Source organism: Oncorhynchus mykiss, chromosome 8 (genome assembly GCF_013265735.2).
Source record: "Oncorhynchus mykiss isolate Arlee chromosome 8, USDA_OmykA_1.1, whole genome shotgun sequence".
NCBI classification, from domain to species: Eukaryota; Metazoa; Chordata; class Actinopteri; order Salmoniformes; family Salmonidae; genus Oncorhynchus; species Oncorhynchus mykiss.
The window spans coordinates 80,570,915-80,593,414 of NC_048572.1; the positions used below are offsets into that span (position 1 = coordinate 80,570,915).

The 22,500-nt window shown below is 37.2% G+C and overlaps 1 protein-coding gene across 1 annotated transcript in view; it reads right to left on the reverse strand.

Moving 5' to 3' along the window:
- Nucleotides 1–22,500, reverse strand: part of kcnab1b (potassium voltage-gated channel, shaker-related subfamily, beta member 1 b) — an 84,367-nt gene that overhangs the window by 39,318 nt on the left and 22,549 nt on the right. The window contains exon 2 of the mRNA XM_036986436.1: nucleotides 455–498. Within this exon, the coding sequence (XP_036842331.1) occupies nucleotides 455–498 (44 nt within the window). The remainder of the gene's footprint in view (nucleotides 1–454; nucleotides 499–22,500) is intronic.

The window sequence follows — 22,500 nt, forward strand, 5'->3', positions numbered from 1 at the left end:
CCAAACAGGATACACATCAAACGTACTCACCAAGGCCCAAACAGGATACACATCAAACACACTCAGAGGCCCAAACAGGATACACATCAAACGTACTCACCGGGGCCCAAACAGGATACACATCAAACACACTCAGAGGCCCAAACAGGATACACATCAAACGTACTCACCGGGGCCCAAACAGGATACACATCAAACGTACTCACCAAGGCCCAAACAGGATACACATCAAACACACTCAGAGGCCCAAACAGGATACACATCCAACATACTCACCGAGGCCCAAACAGGATACACATCAAACACACTCAGAGGCCCAAACAGGATACACATCCAACATACTCACCGAGGCCCAAACAGGATACCAATCAAACGTACTCACCGAGGCCCAAACAGGATACACATCCAACATACTCACCGAGGCCCAAACAGGATACACATCAAACATACTCACCGAGGCCCAAACAGGATACACGCAAGCCTGATTTTCCCAGGTTCCTGTGGAGAACACATCCACACATTGTTATTGAGTGGAAGAACACACACACACACACACACACTAACAATGGCATGGTATTAGACGGGATGTAAACACTCAAAACGCACTGGCAGCTGTGTGCTCCGCAAGGAGCCGAAATGTGGAAAACAAAGAAACAAAGAAAATCTATGATAATGATAGAGCAGAGGGCCTTCTGCCTCTCAGTCTTCCTCGTAGTTGATCAGTGGACAGAATCATTGGAACACACCTCTGTCTCTGGTCCAATCATAAATCAGAATCGAGAGATTACTGGGAGAAAAGAGTTGATGTGGTCCATATATCACACGCTATACTCTCACAATGGTATTTCCCTGGTCCTGGAGCATTGCATTGTTTCTCAAGGTTTTTAAAAGCCCCTTGAGGACTATGAGGGCTGATTTGACTCGTAACTAAAAGGACAAAGTTGTATTACTTTTTATACCTCTGTGGGGTTTGAAATCAGAGATTTTGTACGAGACGTTTTTCTCTCTTTCTAGTTCAGTAAGGCATTAATCTCTTCTTCAGTTCTCTCATTCGTTCTCACAATCAGACCGTTGTAGACACGCATACACACAACGCAGATGGAGACGCAGACACGCACACACACGCACTCGCACGCACACACACACACACACACACACACACACACACACACACACACACACACACACACACACACACACACAGAAATAGCTGACAATTATACCCTAGAACATTCAGAAACACAACGCAACACTATCTGCAGCATCTGCCACCATCCCCCCTGCTTAGCTAGTTTATTACTATATCCCCACTGCTTAGCTAGTTTATTACTATATATCCACTGCAGAGCTAGTTTATTACTATATCACTACTGCAGAGCTAGTTTATTACTATATCACCACTGCTTAGCTAGTTTATTACTATATCACTACTGCAGAGCTAGTTTATTACTATATCACTACTGCAGAGCTAGTTTATTACTATATCACTACTGCAGAGCTAGTTTATTACTATATCACCACTGCAGAGCTAGTTTATTACTATATCACCACTGCAGAGCTAGTTTATTACTATATCACCACTGCAGAGCTAGTTTATTACTATATCACTACTGCAGAGCTAGTTTATTACTATATCACTACTGCTTAGCTAGTTTATTACTATATCACTACTGCAGAGCTAGTTTATTACTATATCACTACTGCAGAGCTAGTTTATTACTATATCACTACTGCAGAGCTAGTTTATTACTATATCTCCACTGCAGAGCTAGTTTATTACTATATCACCACTGCAGAGCTAGTTAATTACTATATCACCACTGCAGAGCTAGTTTATTACTATATCTCCACTGCAGAGCTAGTTTATTACTATATCTCCACTGCTTAGCTAGTTTATTACTATATCACTACTGCAGAGCTAGTTTATTACTATATCTCCACTGCAGAGCTAGTTTATTACTATATCACCACTGCAGAGCTAGTTTATTACTATATCACTACTGCAGAGCTAGTTTATTACTATATCTCCACTGCAGAGCTAGTTTATTACTATATCACCACTGCTTAGCTAGTTTATTACTATATCACCACTGCAGAGCTAGTTTATTACTATATCCCCACTGCAGAGCTAGTTTCTTACTATATCACTACTGCAGAGCTAGTTTATTACTATATCTCCACTGCAGAGCTAGTTTATTACTATATCACTACTGCAGAGCTAGTTTATTACTATATCACTACTGCAGAGCTAGTTTATTACTATATCACCACTGCAGAGCTAGTTTATTACTATATCACTACTGCAGAGCTAGTTTATTACTATATCACTACTGCAGAGCTAGTTTATTACTATATCACCACTGCAGAGCTAGTTTATTACTATATCCCCACTGCAGAGCTAGTTTATTACTATATCTCCACTGCAGAGCTAGTTTATTACTATATCACCACTGCAGAGCTAGTTTATTACTATATCACTACTGCAGAGCTAGTTTATTACTATATCCCCACTGCAGAGCTAGTTTATTACCATATCCCCACTGCAGAGCTAGTTTATTACTATATCCCCATTGCAGAGCTAGTTTATTACTATATCACCACTGCAGAGCTAGTTTATTACTATATCACTACTGCAGAGCTAGTTTATTACTATATCCCCACTGCAGAGCTAGTTTATTACCATATCCCCACTGCAGAGCTAGTTTATTACTATATCCCCATTGCAGAGCTAGTTTATTACTATATCCCCATTGCAGAGCTAGTTTATTACTATATCTCCACTGCAGAGCTAGTTTATTACTATATCTCCACTGCTTAGCTAGTTTATTACTATATCTCCACTGCAGAGCTAGTTTATTACTATATCTCCACTGCTTAGCTAGTTTATTACTATCTGACTACTGCAGAGCTAGTTTATTACTATATCCCCACTGCAGAGCTAGTTTATTACCATATCTCCACTGCAGAGCTAGTTTATTACTATATCACTACTGCAGAGCTAGTTTATTACTATATCACTACTGCAGAGCTAGTTTATTACTATATCACTACTGCAGAGCTAGTTTATTACTATATCACCACTGCAGAGCTAGTTTATTACTATATCACTACTGCAGAGATAGTTTATTACTATATCCCCACTGCAGAGCTAGTTTATTACCATATCCCCACTGCAGAGCTAGTTTATTACTATATCCCCATTGCAGAGCTAGTTTATTACTATATCCCCATTGCAGAGCTAGTTTATTACTATATCTCCACTGCAGAGCTAGTTTATTACTATATCTCCACTGCTTAGCTAGTTTATTACTATCTGACTACTGCAGAGCTAGTTTATTACTATATCCCCACTGCAGAGCTAGTTTATTACTATATCACTACTGCAGAGCTAGTTTATTACTATATCTCCACTGCAGAGCTAGTTTATTACTATATCACCACTGCAGAGCTAGTTAATTACTATATCACCACTGCAGAGCTAGTTTATTACTATATCTCCACTGCAGAGCTAGTTTATTACTATATCTCCACTGCTTAGCTAGTTTAATACTAAATCACTACTGCAGAGCTAGTTTATTACTATAGCTCCACTGCAGAGCTAGTTTATTACTATATCACCACTGCAGAGCTAGTTTATTACTATATCACTACTGCAGAGCTAGTTTATTACTATATCTCCACTGCAGAGCTAGTTTATTACTATATCACCACTGCTTAGCTAGTTTATTACTATATCACCACTGCAGAGCTAGTTTATTACTATATCCCCACTGCAGAGCTAGTTTCTTACTATATCACTACTGCAGAGCTAGTTTATTACTATATCTCCACTGCAGAGCTAGTTTATTACTATATCACTACTGCAGAGCTAGTTTATTACTATATCACTACTGCAGAGCTAGTTTATTACTATATCACCACTGCAGAGCTAGTTTATTACTATATCACTACTGCAGAGCTAGTTTATTACTATATCACTACTGCAGAGCTAGTTTATTACTATATCACCACTGCAGAGCTAGTTTATTACTATATCCCCACTGCAGAGCTAGTTTATTACTATATCTCCACTGCAGAGCTAGTTTATTACTATATCACCACTGCAGAGCTAGTTTATTACTATATCACTACTGCAGAGCTAGTTTATTACTATATCCCCACTGCAGAGCTAGTTTATTACCATATCCCCACTGCAGAGCTAGTTTATTACTATATCCCCATTGCAGAGCTAGTTTATTACTATATCACCACTGCAGAGCTAGTTTATTACTATATCACTACTGCAGAGCTAGTTTATTACTATATCCCCACTGCAGAGCTAGTTTATTACCATATCCCCACTGCAGAGCTAGTTTATTACTATATCCCCATTGCAGAGCTAGTTTATTACTATATCCCCATTGCAGAGCTAGTTTATTACTATATCTCCACTGCAGAGCTAGTTTATTACTATATCCCCACTGCTTAGCTAGTTTATTACTATCTGACTACTGCAGAGCTAGTTTATTACTATATCCCCACTGCAGAGCTAGTTTATTACCATATCTCCACTGCAGAGCTAGTTTATTACTATATCACTACTGCAGAGCTAGTTTATTACTATATCACTACTGCAGAGCTAGTTTATTACTATATCACTACTGCAGAGCTAGTTTATTACTATATCATCACTGCAGAGCTAGTTTATTACTATATCACTACTGCAGAGATAGTTTATTACTATATCCCCACTGCAGAGCTAGTTTATTACCATATCCCCACTGCAGAGCTAGTTTATTACTATATCCCCATTGCAGAGCTAGTTTATTACTATATCCCCATTGCAGAGCTAGTTTATTACTATATCTCCACTGCAGAGCTAGTTTATTACTATATCTCCACTGCTTAGCTAGTTTATTACTATCTGACTACTGCAGAGCTAGTTTATTACTATATCCCCACTGCAGAGCTAGTTTATTACCATATCTCCACTGCAGAGCAAGTTTATTACTATATCACTACTGCAGAGCTAGTTTACTACTATATCACTACTGCAGAGCTAGTTTATTACTATATCACTACTGCAGAGCTAGTTTATTACTATATCACCACTGCAGAGCTAGTTTATTACTATATCACTACTGCAGAGATAGTTTATTACTATATCTCCACTGCAGAGCTAGTTTATTACTATATCACTACTGCAGAGCTAGTTTATTACTATATCACTACTGCAGAGCTAGTTTATTACTATATCACCACTGCAGAGCTAGTTTATTACTATATCACTACTGCAGAGCTAGTTTATTACTATATCACTACTGCAGAGCTAGTTTATTACTATATCACCACTGCAGAGCTAGTTTATTACTATATCTCCACTGCAGAGCTAGTTTATTACTATATCACTACTGCAGAGCTAGTTTATTACTATATCACTACTGCAGAGCTAGTTTATTACTATATCACTACTGCAGAGCTAGTTTATTACTATATCACCACTGCAGAGCTAGTTTATTACTATATCTCCACTGCAGAGCTAGTTTATTACTATATCACCACTGCTTAGCTAGTTTATTACTATATCACCACTGCAGAGCTAGTTTATTACTATATCCCCACTGCAGAGCTAGTTTCTTACTATATCACTACTGCAGAGCTAGTTTATTACTATATCTCCACTGCAGAGCTAGTTTATTACTATATCACTACTGCAGAGCTAGTTTATTACTATATCACTACTGCAGAGCTAGTTTATTACTATATCACCACTGCAGAGCTAGTTTATTACTATATCACTACTGCAGAGCTAGTTTATTACTATATCACTACTGCAGAGCTAGTTTATTACTATATCACCACTGCAGAGCTAGTTTATTACTATATCCCCACTGCAGAGCTAGTTTATTACTATATCTCCACTGCAGAGCTAGTTTATTACTATATCACCACTGCAGAGCTAGTTTATTACTATATCCCCACTGCAGAGCTAGTTTATTACTATATCCCCACTGCAGAGCTAGTTTATTACCATATCCCCATTGCAGAGCTAGTTTATTACTATATCCCCATTGCAGAGCTAGTTTATTACTATATCCCCATTGCAGAGCTAGTTTATTACCATATCCCCACTGCAGAGCTAGTTTATTACTATATCCCCACTGCAGAGCTAGTTTATTACCATATCCCCACTGCAGAGCTAGTTTATTACTATATCCCCATTGCAGAGCTAGTTTATTACTATATCCCCATTGCAGAGCTAGTTTATTACTATATCTCCACTGCAGAGCTAGTTTATTACTATATCTCCACTGCTTAGCTAGTTTATTACTATCTGACTACTGCAGAGCTAGTTTATTACTATATCCCCACTGCAGAGCTAGTTTATTACCATATCTCCACTGCAGAGCAAGTTTATTACTATATCACTACTGCAGAGCTAGTTTACTACTATATCACTACTGCAGAGCTAGTTTATTACTATATCACTACTGCAGAGCTAGTTTATTACTATATCACCACTGCAGAGCTAGTTTATTACTATATCACTACTGCAGAGATAGTTTATTACTATATCTCCACTGCAGAGCTAGTTTATTACTATATCACTACTGCAGAGCTAGTTTATTACTATATCACTACTGCAGAGCTAGTTTATTACTATATCACCACTGCAGAGCTAGTTTATTACTATATCACTACTGCAGAGCTAGTTTATTACTATATCACTACTGCAGAGCTAGTTTATTACTATATCACCACTGCAGAGCTAGTTTATTACTATATCTCCACTGCAGAGCTAGTTTATTACTATATCACTACTGCAGAGCTAGCTTATTACTATATCACTACTGCAGAGCTAGTTTATTACTATATCACTACTGCAGAGCTAGTTTATTACTATATCACCACTGCAGAGCTAGTTTATTACTATATCTCCACTGCAGAGCTAGTTTATTACTATATCACCACTGCTTAGCTAGTTTATTACTATATCACCACTGCAGAGCTAGTTTATTACTATATCCCCACTGCAGAGCTAGTTTCTTACTATATCACTACTGCAGAGCTAGTTTATTACTATATCTCCACTGCAGAGCTAGTTTATTACTATATCACTACTGCAGAGCTAGTTTATTACTATATCACTACTGCAGAGCTAGTTTATTACTATATCACCACTGCAGAGCTAGTTTATTACTATATCACTACTGCAGAGCTAGTTTATTACTATATCACTACTGCAGAGCTAGTTTATTACTATATCACCACTGCAGAGCTAGTTTATTACTATATCCCCACTGCAGAGCTAGTTTATTACTATATCTCCACTGCAGAGCTAGTTTATTACTATATCACCACTGCAGAGCTAGTTTATTACTATATCCCCACTGCAGAGCTACTTTATTACTATATCCCCACTGCAGAGCTAGTTTATTACCATATCCCCATTGCAGAGCTAGTTTATTACTATATCCCCATTGCAGAGCTAGTTTATTACTATATCCCCATTGCAGAGCTAGTTTATTACTATATCTCCACTGCAGAGCTAGTTTATTACTATATCTCCACTGCTTAGCTAGTTTATTACTATCTGACTACTGCAGAGCTAGTTTATTACTATATCCCCACTGCAGAACTAGTTTATTACCATATCTCCACTGCAGAGCTAGTTTATTACTATATCACTACTGCAGAGCTAGTTTATTACTATATCACTACTGCAGAGCTAGTTTATTACTATATCACTACTGCAGAGCTAGTTTATTACTATATCACCACTGCAGAGCTAGTTTATTACTATATCACTACTGCAGAGATAGTTTATTACTATATCCCCACTGCAGAGCTAGTTTATTACCATATCCCCACTGCAGAGCTAGTTTATTACTATATCCCCATTGCAGAGCTAGTTTATTACTATATCCCCATTGCAGAGCTAGTTTATTACTATATCTCCACTGCAGAGCTAGTTTATTACTATATCTCCACTGCTTAGCTAGTTTATTACTATCTGACTACTGCAGAGCTAGTTTATTACTATATCCCCACTGCAGAGCTAGTTTATTACCATATCTCCACTGCAGAGCTAGTTTATTACTATATCACTACTGCAGAGCTAGTTTATTACTATATCACTACTGCAGAGCTAGTTTATTACTATATCACTACTGCAGAGCTAGTTTATTACTATATCATCACTGCAGAGCTAGTTTATTACTATATCACTACTGCAGAGATAGTTTATTACTATATCCCCACTGCAGAGCTAGTTTATTACCATATCCCCACTGCAGAGCTAGTTTATTACTATATCCCCATTGCAGAGCTAGTTTATTACTATATCCCCATTGCAGAGCTAGTTTATTACTATATCTCCACTGCAGAGCTAGTTTATTACTATATCTCCACTGCTTAGCTAGTTTATTACTATCTGACTACTGCAGAGCTAGTTTATTACTATATCCCCACTGCAGAGCTAGTTTATTACCATATCTCCACTGCAGAGCAAGTTTATTACTATATCACTACTGCAGAGCTAGTTTACTACTATATCACTACTGCAGAGCTAGTTTATTACTATATCACTACTGCAGAGCTAGTTTATTACTATATCACCACTGCAGAGCTAGTTTATTACTATATCACTACTGCAGAGATAGTTTATTACTATATCTCCACTGCAGAGCTAGTTTATTACTATATCACTACTGCAGAGCTAGTTTATTACTATATCACTACTGCAGAGCTAGTTTATTACTATATCACCACTGCAGAGCTAGTTTATTACTATATCACTACTGCAGAGCTAGTTTATTACTATATCACTACTGCAGAGCTAGTTTATTACTATATCACCACTGCAGAGCTAGTTTATTACTATATCTCCACTGCAGAGCTAGTTTATTACTATATCACTACTGCAGAGCTAGTTTATTACTATATCTCCACTGCAGAGCTAGTTTATTACTATATCACCACTGCAGAGCTAGTTTATTACTATATCACTACTGCAGAGCTAGTTTATTACTATATCTCCACTGCAGAGCTAGTTTATTACTATATCACCACTGCTTAGCTAGTTTATTACTATATCACCACTGCAGAGCTAGTTTATTACTATATCCCCACTGCAGAGCTAGTTTCTTACTATATCACTACTGCAGAGCTAGTTTATTACTATATCTCCACTGCAGAGCTAGTTTATTACTATATCACTACTGCAGAGCTAGTTTATTACTATATCACTACTGCAGAGCTAGTTTATTACTATATCACCACTGCAGAGCTAGTTTATTACTATATCACTACTGCAGAGCTAGTTTATTACTATATCACTACTGCAGAGCTAGTTTATTACTATATCACCACTGCAGAGCTAGTTTATTACTATATCCCCACTGCAGAGCTAGTTTATTACTATATCTCCACTGCAGAGCTAGTTTATTACTATATCACCACTGCAGAGCTAGTTTATTACTATATCACTACTGCAGAGCTAGTTTATTACTATATCCCCACTGCAGAGCTAGTTTATTACCATATCCCCACTGCAGAGCTAGTTTATTACTATATCCCCATTGCAGAGCTAGTTTATTACTATATCACCACTGCAGAGCTAGTTTATTACTATATCACTACTGCAGAGCTAGTTTATTACTATATCCCCACTGCAGAGCTAGTTTATTACCATATCCCCACTGCAGAGCTAGTTTATTACTATATCCCCATTGCAGAGCTAGTTTATTACTATATCCCCATTGCAGAGCTAGTTTATTACTATATCTCCACTGCAGAGCTAGTTTATTACTATATCTCCACTGCTTAGCTAGTTTATTACTATATCTCCACTGCAGAGCTAGTTTATTACTATATCTCCACTGCTTAGCTAGTTTATTACTATCTGACTACTGCAGAGCTAGTTTATTACTATATCCCCACTGCAGAGCTAGTTTATTACCATATCTCCACTGCAGAGCTAGTTTATTACTATATCACTACTGCAGAGCTAGTTTATTACTATATCACTACTGCAGAGCTAGTTTATTACTATATCACTACTGCAGAGCTAGTTTATTACTATATCACCACTGCAGAGCTAGTTTATTACTATATCACTACTGCAGAGATAGTTTATTACTATATCCCCACTGCAGAGCTAGTTTATTACCATATCCCCACTGCAGAGCTAGTTTATTACTATATCCCCATTGCAGAGCTAGTTTATTACTATATCCCCATTGCAGAGCTAGTTTATTACTATATCTCCACTGCAGAGCTAGTTTATTACTATATCTCCACTGCTTAGCTAGTTTATTACTATCTGACTACTGCAGAGCTAGTTTATTACTATATCCCCACTGCAGAGCTAGTTTATTACTATATCACTACTGCAGAGCTAGTTTATTACTATATCTCCACTGCAGAGCTAGTTTATTACTATATCACCACTGCAGAGCTAGTTAATTACTATATCACCACTGCAGAGCTAGTTTATTACTATATCTCCACTGCAGAGCTAGTTTATTACTATATCTCCACTGCTTAGCTAGTTTAATACTAAATCACTACTGCAGAGCTAGTTTATTACTATAGCTCCACTGCAGAGCTAGTTTATTACTATATCACCACTGCAGAGCTAGTTTATTACTATATCACTACTGCAGAGCTAGTTTATTACTATATCTCCACTGCAGAGCTAGTTTATTACTATATCACCACTGCTTAGCTAGTTTATTACTATATCACCACTGCAGAGCTAGTTTATTACTATATCCCCACTGCAGAGCTAGTTTCTTACTATATCACTACTGCAGAGCTAGTTTATTACTATATCTCCACTGCAGAGCTAGTTTATTACTATATCACTACTGCAGAGCTAGTTTATTACTATATCACTACTGCAGAGCTAGTTTATTACTATATCACCACTGCAGAGCTAGTTTATTACTATATCACTACTGCAGAGCTAGTTTATTACTATATCACTACTGCAGAGCTAGTTTATTACTATATCACCACTGCAGAGCTAGTTTATTACTATATCCCCACTGCAGAGCTAGTTTATTACTATATCTCCACTGCAGAGCTAGTTTATTACTATATCACCACTGCAGAGCTAGTTTATTACTATATCACTACTGCAGAGCTAGTTTATTACTATATCCCCACTGCAGAGCTAGTTTATTACCATATCCCCACTGCAGAGCTAGTTTATTACTATATCCCCATTGCAGAGCTAGTTTATTACTATATCACCACTGCAGAGCTAGTTTATTACTATATCACTACTGCAGAGCTAGTTTATTACTATATCCCCACTGCAGAGCTAGTTTATTACCATATCCCCACTGCAGAGCTAGTTTATTACTATATCCCCATTGCAGAGCTAGTTTATTACTATATCCCCATTGCAGAGCTAGTTTATTACTATATCTCCACTGCAGAGCTAGTTTATTACTATATCCCCACTGCTTAGCTAGTTTATTACTATCTGACTACTGCAGAGCTAGTTTATTACTATATCCCCACTGCAGAGCTAGTTTATTACCATATCTCCACTGCAGAGCTAGTTTATTACTATATCACTACTGCAGAGCTAGTTTATTACTATATCACTACTGCAGAGCTAGTTTATTACTATATCACTACTGCAGAGCTAGTTTATTACTATATCATCACTGCAGAGCTAGTTTATTACTATATCACTACTGCAGAGATAGTTTATTACTATATCCCCACTGCAGAGCTAGTTTATTACCATATCCCCACTGCAGAGCTAGTTTATTACTATATCCCCATTGCAGAGCTAGTTTATTACTATATCCCCATTGCAGAGCTAGTTTATTACTATATCTCCACTGCAGAGCTAGTTTATTACTATATCTCCACTGCTTAGCTAGTTTATTACTATCTGACTACTGCAGAGCTAGTTTATTACTATATCCCCACTGCAGAGCTAGTTTATTACCATATCTCCACTGCAGAGCAAGTTTATTACTATATCACTACTGCAGAGCTAGTTTACTACTATATCACTACTGCAGAGCTAGTTTATTACTATATCACTACTGCAGAGCTAGTTTATTACTATATCACCACTGCAGAGCTAGTTTATTACTATATCACTACTGCAGAGATAGTTTATTACTATATCTCCACTGCAGAGCTAGTTTATTACTATATCACTACTGCAGAGCTAGTTTATTACTATATCACTACTGCAGAGCTAGTTTATTACTATATCACCACTGCAGAGCTAGTTTATTACTATATCACTACTGCAGAGCTAGTTTATTACTATATCACTACTGCAGAGCTAGTTTATTACTATATCACCACTGCAGAGCTAGTTTATTACTATATCTCCACTGCAGAGCTAGTTTATTACTATATCACTACTGCAGAGCTAGTTTATTACTATATCACTACTGCAGAGCTAGTTTATTACTATATCACTACTGCAGAGCTAGTTTATTACTATATCACCACTGCAGAGCTAGTTTATTACTATATCTCCACTGCAGAGCTAGTTTATTACTATATCACCACTGCTTAGCTAGTTTATTACTATATCACCACTGCAGAGCTAGTTTATTACTATATCCCCACTGCAGAGCTAGTTTCTTACTATATCACTACTGCAGAGCTAGTTTATTACTATATCTCCACTGCAGAGCTAGTTTATTACTATATCACTACTGCAGAGCTAGTTTATTACTATATCACTACTGCAGAGCTAGTTTATTACTATATCACCACTGCAGAGCTAGTTTATTACTATATCACTACTGCAGAGCTAGTTTATTACTATATCACTACTGCAGAGCTAGTTTATTACTATATCACCACTGCAGAGCTAGTTTATTACTATATCCCCACTGCAGAGCTAGTTTATTACTATATCTCCACTGCAGAGCTAGTTTATTACTATATCACCACTGCAGAGCTAGTTTATTACTATATCCCCACTGCAGAGCTAGTTTATTACTATATCCCCACTGCAGAGCTAGTTTATTACCATATCCCCATTGCAGAGCTAGTTTATTACTATATCCCCATTGCAGAGCTAGTTTATTACTATATCCCCATTGCAGAGCTAGTTTATTACCATATCCCCACTGCAGAGCTAGTTTATTACTATATCCCCACTGCAGAGCTAGTTTATTACCATATCCCCACTGCAGAGCTAGTTTATTACTATATCCCCATTGCAGAGCTAGTTTATTACTATATCCCCATTGCAGAGCTAGTTTATTACTATATCTCCACTGCAGAGCTAGTTTATTACTATATCTCCACTGCTTAGCTAGTTTATTACTATCTGACTACTGCAGAGCTAGTTTATTACTATATCCCCACTGCAGAGCTAGTTTATTACCATATCTCCACTGCAGAGCAAGTTTATTACTATATCACTACTGCAGAGCTAGTTTACTACTATATCACTACTGCAGAGCTAGTTTATTACTATATCACTACTGCAGAGCTAGTTTATTACTATATCACCACTGCAGAGCTAGTTTATTACTATATCACTACTGCAGAGATAGTTTATTACTATATCTCCACTGCAGAGCTAGTTTATTACTATATCACTACTGCAGAGCTAGTTTATTACTATATCACTACTGCAGAGCTAGTTTATTACTATATCACCACTGCAGAGCTAGTTTATTACTATATCACTACTGCAGAGCTAGTTTATTACTATATCACTACTGCAGAGCTAGTTTATTACTATATCACCACTGCAGAGCTAGTTTATTACTATATCTCCACTGCAGAGCTAGTTTATTACTATATCACTACTGCAGAGCTAGTTTATTACTATATCACTACTGCAGAGCTAGTTTATTACTATATCACTACTGCAGAGCTAGTTTATTACTATATCACCACTGCAGAGCTAGTTTATTACTATATCTCCACTGCAGAGCTAGTTTATTACTATATCACCACTGCTTAGCTAGTTTATTACTATATCACCACTGCACAGCTAGTTTATTACTATATCCCCACTGCAGAGCTAGTTTCTTACTATATCACTACTGCAGAGCTAGTTTATTACTATATCTCCACTGCAGAGCTAGTTTATTACTATATCACTACTGCAGAGCTAGTTTATTACTATATCACTACTGCAGAGCTAGTTTATTACTATATCACCACTGCAGAGCTAGTTTATTACTATATCACCACTGCAGAGCTAGTTTATTACTATATCACTACTGCAGAGCTAGTTTATTACTATATCACTACTGCAGAGCTAGTTTATTACTATATCACCACTGCAGAGCTAGTTTATTACTATATCCCCACTGCAGAGCTAGTTTATTACTATATCTCCACTGCAGAGCTAGTTTATTACTATATCACCACTGCAGAGCTAGTTTATTACTATATCCCCACTGCAGAGCTACTTTATTACTATATCCCCACTGCAGAGCTAGTTTATTACCATATCCCCATTGCAGAGCTAGTTTATTACTATATCCCCACTGCAGAGCTACTTTATTACTATATCCCCATTGCAGAGCTAGTTTATTACTATATCCCCATTGCAGAGCTAGTTTATTACTATATCTCCACTGCAGAGCTAGTTTATTACTATATCTCCACTGCTTAGCTAGTTTATTACTATCTGACTACTGCAGAGCTAGTTTATTACTATATCCCCACTGCAGAACTAGTTTATTACCATATCTCCACTGCAGAGCTAGTTTATTACTATATCACTACTGCAGAGCTAGTTTATTACTATATCACTACTGCAGAGCTAGTTTATTACTATATCACTACTGCAGAGCTAGTTTATTACTATATCACCACTGCAGAGCTAGTTTATTACTATATCACTACTGCAGAGATAGTTTATTACTATATCCCCACTGCAGAGCTAGTTTATTACCATATCCCCACTGCAGAGCTAGTTTATTACTATATCCCCATTGCAGAGCTAGTTTATTACTATATCCCCATTGCAGAGCTAGTTTATTACTATATCTCCACTGCAGAGCTAGTTTATTACTATATCTCCACTGCTTAGCTAGTTTATTACTATCTGACTACTGCAGAGCTAGTTTATTACTATATCCCCACTGCAGAGCTAGTTTATTACCATATCTCCACTGCAGAGCTAGTTTATTACTATATCACTACTGCAGAGCTAGTTTATTACTATATCACTACTGCAGAGCTAGTTTATTACTATATCACTACTGCAGAGCTAGTTTATTACTATATCATCACTGCAGAGCTAGTTTATTACTATATCACTACTGCAGAGATAGTTTATTACTATATCCCCACTGCAGAGCTAGTTTATTACCATATCCCCACTGCAGAGCTAGTTTATTACTATATCCCCATTGCAGAGCTAGTTTATTACTATATCCCCATTGCAGAGCTAGTTTATTACTATATCTCCACTGCAGAGCTAGTTTATTACTATATCTCCACTGCTTAGCTAGTTTATTACTATCTGACTACTGCAGAGCTAGTTTATTACTATATCCCCACTGCAGAGCTAGTTTATTACCATATCTCCACTGCAGAGCAAGTTTATTACTATATCACTACTGCAGAGCTAGTTTACTACTATATCACTACTGCAGAGCTAGTTTATTACTATATCACTACTGCAGAGCTAGTTTATTACTATATCACCACTGCAGAGCTAGTTTATTACTATATCACTACTGCAGAGATAGTTTATTACTATATCCCCACTGCAGAGCTAGTTTATTACCATATCCCCACTGCAGAGCTAGTTTATTACTATATCCCCATTGCAGAGCTAGTTTATTACTATATCCCCATTGCAGAGCTAGTTTATTACTATATCTCCACTGCAGAGCTAGTTTATTACTATATCTCCACTGCTTAGCTAGTTTATTACTATCTGACTACTGCAGAGCTAGTTTATTACTATATCCCCACTGCAGAGCTAGTTTATTACCATATCTCCACTGCAGAGCTAGTTTATTACTATATCACTACTGCAGAGCTAGTTTATTACTATATCACTACTGCAGAGCTAGTTTATTACTATATCACTACTGCAGAGCTAGTTTATTACTATATCATCACTGCAGAGCTAGTTTATTACTATATCACTACTGCAGAGATAGTTTATTACTATATCCCCACTGCAGAGCTAGTTTATTACCATATCCCCACTGCAGAGCTAGTTTATTACTATATCCCCATTGCAGAGCTAGTTTATTACTATATCCCCATTGCAGAGCTAGTTTATTACTATATCTCCACTGCAGAGCTAGTTTATTACTATATCTCCACTGCTTAGCTAGTTTATTACTATCTGACTACTGCAGAGCTAGTTTATTACTATATCCCCACTGCAGAGCTAGTTTATTACCATATCTCCACTGCAGAGCAAGTTTATTACTATATCACTACTGCAGAGCTAGTTTACTACTATATCACTACTGCAGAGCTAGTTTATTACTATATCACTACTGCAGAGCTAGTTTATTACTATATCACCACTGCAGAGCTAGTTTATTACTATATCACTACTGCAGAGATAGTTTATTACTATATCTCCACTGCAGAGCTAGTTTATTACTATATCACTACTGCAGAGCTAGTTTATTACTATATCACTACTGCAGAGCTAGTTTATTACTATATCACCACTGCAGAGCTAGTTTATTACTATATCACTACTGCAGAGCTAGTTTATTACTATATCACTACTGCAGAGCTAGTTTATTACTATATCACCACTGCAGAGCTAGTTTATTACTATATCTCCACTGCAGAGCTAGTTTATTACTATATCACTACTGCAGAGCTAGTTTATTACTATATCACTACTGCAGAGCTAGTTTATTACTATATCACTACTGCAGAGCTAGTTTATTACTATATCACCACTGCAGAGCTAGTTTATTACTATATCTCCACTGCAGAGCTAGTTTATTACTATATCACCACTGCTTAGCTAGTTTATTACTATATCACCACTGCAGAGCTAGTTTATTACTATATCCCCACTGCAGAGCTAGTTTCTTACTATATCACTACTGCAGAGCTAGTTTATTACTATATCTCCACTGCAGAGCTAGTTTATTACTATATCACTACTGCAGAGCTAGTTTATTACTATATCACTACTGCAGAGCTAGTTTATTACTATATCACCACTGCAGAGCTAGTTTATTACTATATCACTACTGCAGAGCTAGTTTATTACTATATCACTACTGCAGAGCTAGTTTATTACTATATCACCACTGCAGAGCTAGTTTATTACTATATCCCCACTGCAGAGCTAGTTTATTACTATATCTCCACTGCAGAGCTAGTTTATTACTATATCACCACTGCAGAGCTAGTTTATTACTATATCCCCACTGCAGAGCTAGTTTATTACTATATCCCCACTGCAGAGCTAGTTTATTACCATATCCCCATTGCAGAGCTAGTTTATTACTATATCCCCATTGCAGAGCTAGTTTATTACTATATCCCCATTGCAGAGCTAGTTTATTACTATATCTCCACTGCAGAGCTAGTTTATTACTATATCTCCACTGCTTAGCTAGTTTATTACTATCTGACTACTGCAGAGCTAGTTTATTACTATATCCCCACTGCAGAACTAGTTTATTACCATATCTCCACTGCAGAGCTAGTTTATTACTATATCACTACTGCAGAGCTAGTTTATTACTATATCACTACTGCAGAGCTAGTTTATTACTATATCACTACTGCAGAGCTAGTTTATTACTATATCACCACTGCAGAGCTAGTTTATTACTATATCACTACTGCAGAGATAGTTTATTACTATATCCCCACTGCAGAGCTAGTTTATTACCATATCCCCACTGCAGAGCTAGTTTATTACTATATCCCCATTGCAGAGCTAGTTTATTACTATATCCCCATTGCAGAGCTAGTTTATTACTATATCTCCACTGCAGAGCTAGTTTATTACTATATCTCCACTGCTTAGCTAGTTTATTACTATCTGACTACTGCAGAGCTAGTTTATTACTATATCCCCACTGCAGAGCTAGTTTATTACCATATCTCCACTGCAGAGCTAGTTTATTACTATATCACTACTGCAGAGCTAGTTTATTACTATATCACTACTGCAGAGCTAGTTTATTACTATATCACTACTGCAGAGCTAGTTTATTACTATATCACCACTGCAGAGCTAGTTTATTACTATATCACTACTGCAGAGATAGTTTATTACTATATCTCCACTGCAGAGCTAGTTTATTACTATATCACTACTGCAGAGCTAGTTTATTACTATATCACTACTGCAGAGCTAGTTTATTACTATATCACTACTGCAGAGCTAGTTTATTACTATATCACCACTGCAGAGCTAGTTTATTACTATATCACTACTGCAGAGCTAGTTTATTACTATATCACTACTGCAGAGCTAGTTTATTACTATATCACCACTGCAGAGCTAGTTTATTACTATATCACCACTGCAGAGCTAGTTTATTACTATATCACTACTGCAGAGCTAGTTTATTACTATATCACTACTGCAGAGCTAGTTTATTACTATATCACCACTGCAGAGCTAGTTTATTACTATATCACTACTGCAGAGCTAGTTTATTACTATATCACTACTGCAGAGCTAGTTTATTACTATATCACCACTGCAGAGCTAGTTTATTACTATATCTCCACTGCAGAGCTAGTTTATTACTATATCACTACTGCAGAGCTAGTTTATTACTATATCACTACTGCAGAGCTAGTTTATTACTATATCACTACTGCAGAGCTAGTTTATTACTATATCACTACTGCAGAGCTAGTTTATTACTATATCACTACTGCAGAGCTAGTTTATTACTATATCACTACTGCAGAGCTAGTTTATTACTATATCACCACTGCAGAGCTAGTTTATTACTATATCACCACTGCAGAGCTAGTTTATTACTATATCACTACGGCAGAGCTAGTTTATTACTATATATCCACTGCAGAGCTAGTTTATTACTATATCACCACTGCAGAGCTAGTTTATTACCATATCACTACTGCAGAGCTAGTTAATTACTATCACACCCTCTATTTCTCTCTCTCTCCCACCCTCTCTCTCTCACCCCTTTTTCTCTCTCGCTCTCTCGCTGTCCCTCACAGTACACTTCCGATCCGAGGTTTTCTTCCAAACCATAGTTCATTCCAAGAGAATTTTCAATTTGCTCCTAGCTGATCCGTGCTAATGTTTTTAGCCTGCTATAAAACCGGGAAACAAAATGAGAGTTAGACATTTGAGTTGCATTGCACATACTCTGGGAATTTCTCATTCCACTTAGAGAAAAAGAAGAACAGGTGCTTGATAGCTTTCCTCTGGCGCCTGTCAATCTGTCATCACACGTTAGTTGGCTGCAAGAGTATCCTCTGGTGACAGATGTGGTTCTGGATGCCCAGATTAGTTTCAGAGAGAATTCTGTAAAAGTGTTGTTGTTTTTTTGATCACATGAAGAAATCGTATTGGTCTATATTCCTGTAATCTTATTTAATTCCAATGCCCATTTAGCAGCTCTGTTGAAGGGAACAGTTTTTAAAAATATATATAATTTGGTGAGAAAAAAAACTAGTGGAATTTCCAGCTGCCAGGAATGTTACCAGCCTGTCAGATGTGTGAAGAGCATACGATTGACAGTAACAGAAATGTAAATGTGTTCAACTGTTCATAGAGATATGGAAAAGCCCCAGACAGACAGAAACACAATCAGACATAGGCTACACTCCGGAATGAATCGGTGCATTCTGGAACTGCCTCACTGAGGGAGAGGGAGAGAGAGAAAGAGAGAGACAGAGAGTGAAAGAGACAGTTGAGAGAGAGATAGAGAGGAGAGAGAGTGCGGCGAGCATGGAGAAAGAGAGCAGAGAAACCAAGGACATTGATTTTGACACTTGGATGCATGCACGCACGCACGCACGCACACACACACACACACACACACACACATACACACACACACACACACACACACACACACACATCATCATCATCATCATTAGCCAATAGACTGCAGTACAAGTCCTTACATAGTTCTTAAACAGAGAAAACAACAACAACAACCTGTAAGAAATATGTCGCTGCTCTCAGATATTTGTTCAGTGTAAATGTAAATGACTCAGATATTTGTTCAGTGCTGTAAATGACTCAGATATTTGTTCAGTGCTGTAAATGACTCAGATATTTGTTCAGTGCTGTAAATGACTCAGATATTTGTTCAGTGCTGTAAATGACTCAGATATTTGTTCAGTGCTGTAAATGACTCAGATATTTGTTCAGTGCTGTAAATGACTCAGATATTTGTTCAGTGCTGTAAATGACTCAGATATTTGTTCAGTGCTGTAAATGACTCAGATATTTGTTCAGTGCTGTAAATGACTCAGATATTTGTTCAGTGCTGTAAATGACTCAGATATTTGTTCAGTGCTGTAAATGACTCAGATATTTGTTCAGTGCTGTAAATGACTCAGATATTTGTTCAGTGCTGTAAATGACTCAGATATTTGTTCAGTGCTGTAAATGACTCAGATATTTGTTCAGTGCTGTAAATGACTCAGATATTTGTTCAGTGCTGTAAATGACTCAGATATTTGTTCAGTGCTGTAAATGACTCAGATATTTGTTCAGTGCTGTAAATGACTCAGATATTTGTTCAGTGCTGTAAATGACTCAGATATTTGTTCAGTGCTGTAAATGACTCAGATATTTGTTCAGTGCTGTAAATGACTCAGATATTTGTTCAGTGCTGTAAATGACTCAGATATTTGTTCAGTGTAAATGTAAATGACTCAGATATTTGTTCAGTGCTGTAAATGACTCAGATATTTGTTCAGTGCTGTAAATTACTCAGATATTTGTTCAGTGCTGTAAATGACTCAGATATTTGTTCAGTGTAAATGTAAATGACTCAGATATTTGTTCAGTGCTGTAAATGACTCAGATACTTGTTCAGTGCTGTAAATGACTCAGATATTTGTTCAGTGCTGTAAATGACTCAGATATTTGTTCAGTGCTGTAAATGACTCAGATATTTGTTCAGTGCTGTAAATGACTCAGATATTTGTTCAGTGCTGTAAATGACTCAGATATTTGTTCAGTGCTGTAAATGACTCAGATATTTGTTCAGTGTAAATGACTCAGATATTTGTTCAGTGCTGTAAATGACTCAGATATTTGTTCAGTGCTGTAAATGTCTCTTTTAAAAATGCCAACACTGCTGTCCTAACGGATAAGTAACTAAATGGCCATACAAGGAGACATGGCCATTTGAATCCAACCTCATGCTATCTAACCTCACCCCAGACATGTGCCAACCTCATTCCACAGAGGGCCAAGTGTCTGCGGGTTTTCGCTCCACCCTTGCACTCAATTGATGAATTAAGTTCACTAATTAGTAAAGAACTCCCATCACCTGGTTGTCTAGATCTTAATTGAAAGGAGAAACCAAAAACTAGAAGACACTCTGCCCTCCATGGAGTTTGACACCCCTTCTCCAGACCAATACAACTAGGCCAGTACAACGTAAGGCTGAATCACTCACAACCACTGGAGGTGTGAAGGAGGTGTGAAGCATTGGACATAAAAACGAATGAACATATTGGTCATACTTCCTTTTCCTTAAATCTCTTTGAAATCAGATGTTTATCTCAGTAACCTTGGCTGTTTTCGTTGATCGCAGACAGAAGTTTTCTAAGTATTGATATGGGACACTACTCCCTCTAAGTATTGATATGGGACACTACTCCCTCTAAGTGTTGATATGGGACACTACTCCCTCTAAGTATTGATATGGGACACTACTCCCTCTAAGTGTTGATATGGGACACTACTCCCTCTAAGTATTGATATGGGACCCTACTCCCTCTAAGTGTTGATATGGGACACTACTCCCTCTAAGTGTTGATATGGGACACTACTCTCTCTAAGTATTGATATGGGACACTACTCCCTTTAAGTGTTGATATGGGACACTACTCCCTCTAAGTGTTGATATGGGACACTACTCCCTTTAAGTGTTGATATGGGACACTACTCCCTCTAAGTGTTGATATGGGGCACTACTCCCTCTAAGTGTTGATATGGGACACTACTCCCTCTAAGTATTGATATGGGACACTACTCCCTCTAAGTGTTGATATGGGACACTACTCTCTCTAAGTATTGATATGGGACACTACTCTCTCTAAGTGTTGATATGGGACACTACTCCCTCTAAGTGTTGATATGGGACACTACTCTCTCTAAGTATTGATATGGGACACTACTCCCTTTAAGTGTTGATATGGGACACTACTCCCTCTAAGTGTTGATATGGGACACTACTCCCTTTAAGTGTTGATATGGGGCACTACTCCCTCTAAGTATTGATATGGGACACTACTCCCTCTAAGTATTGATATGGGACACTACTCCCTCTAAGTGTTGATATGGGACACTACTCCCTCTAAGTGTTGATATGGGACACTACTCCC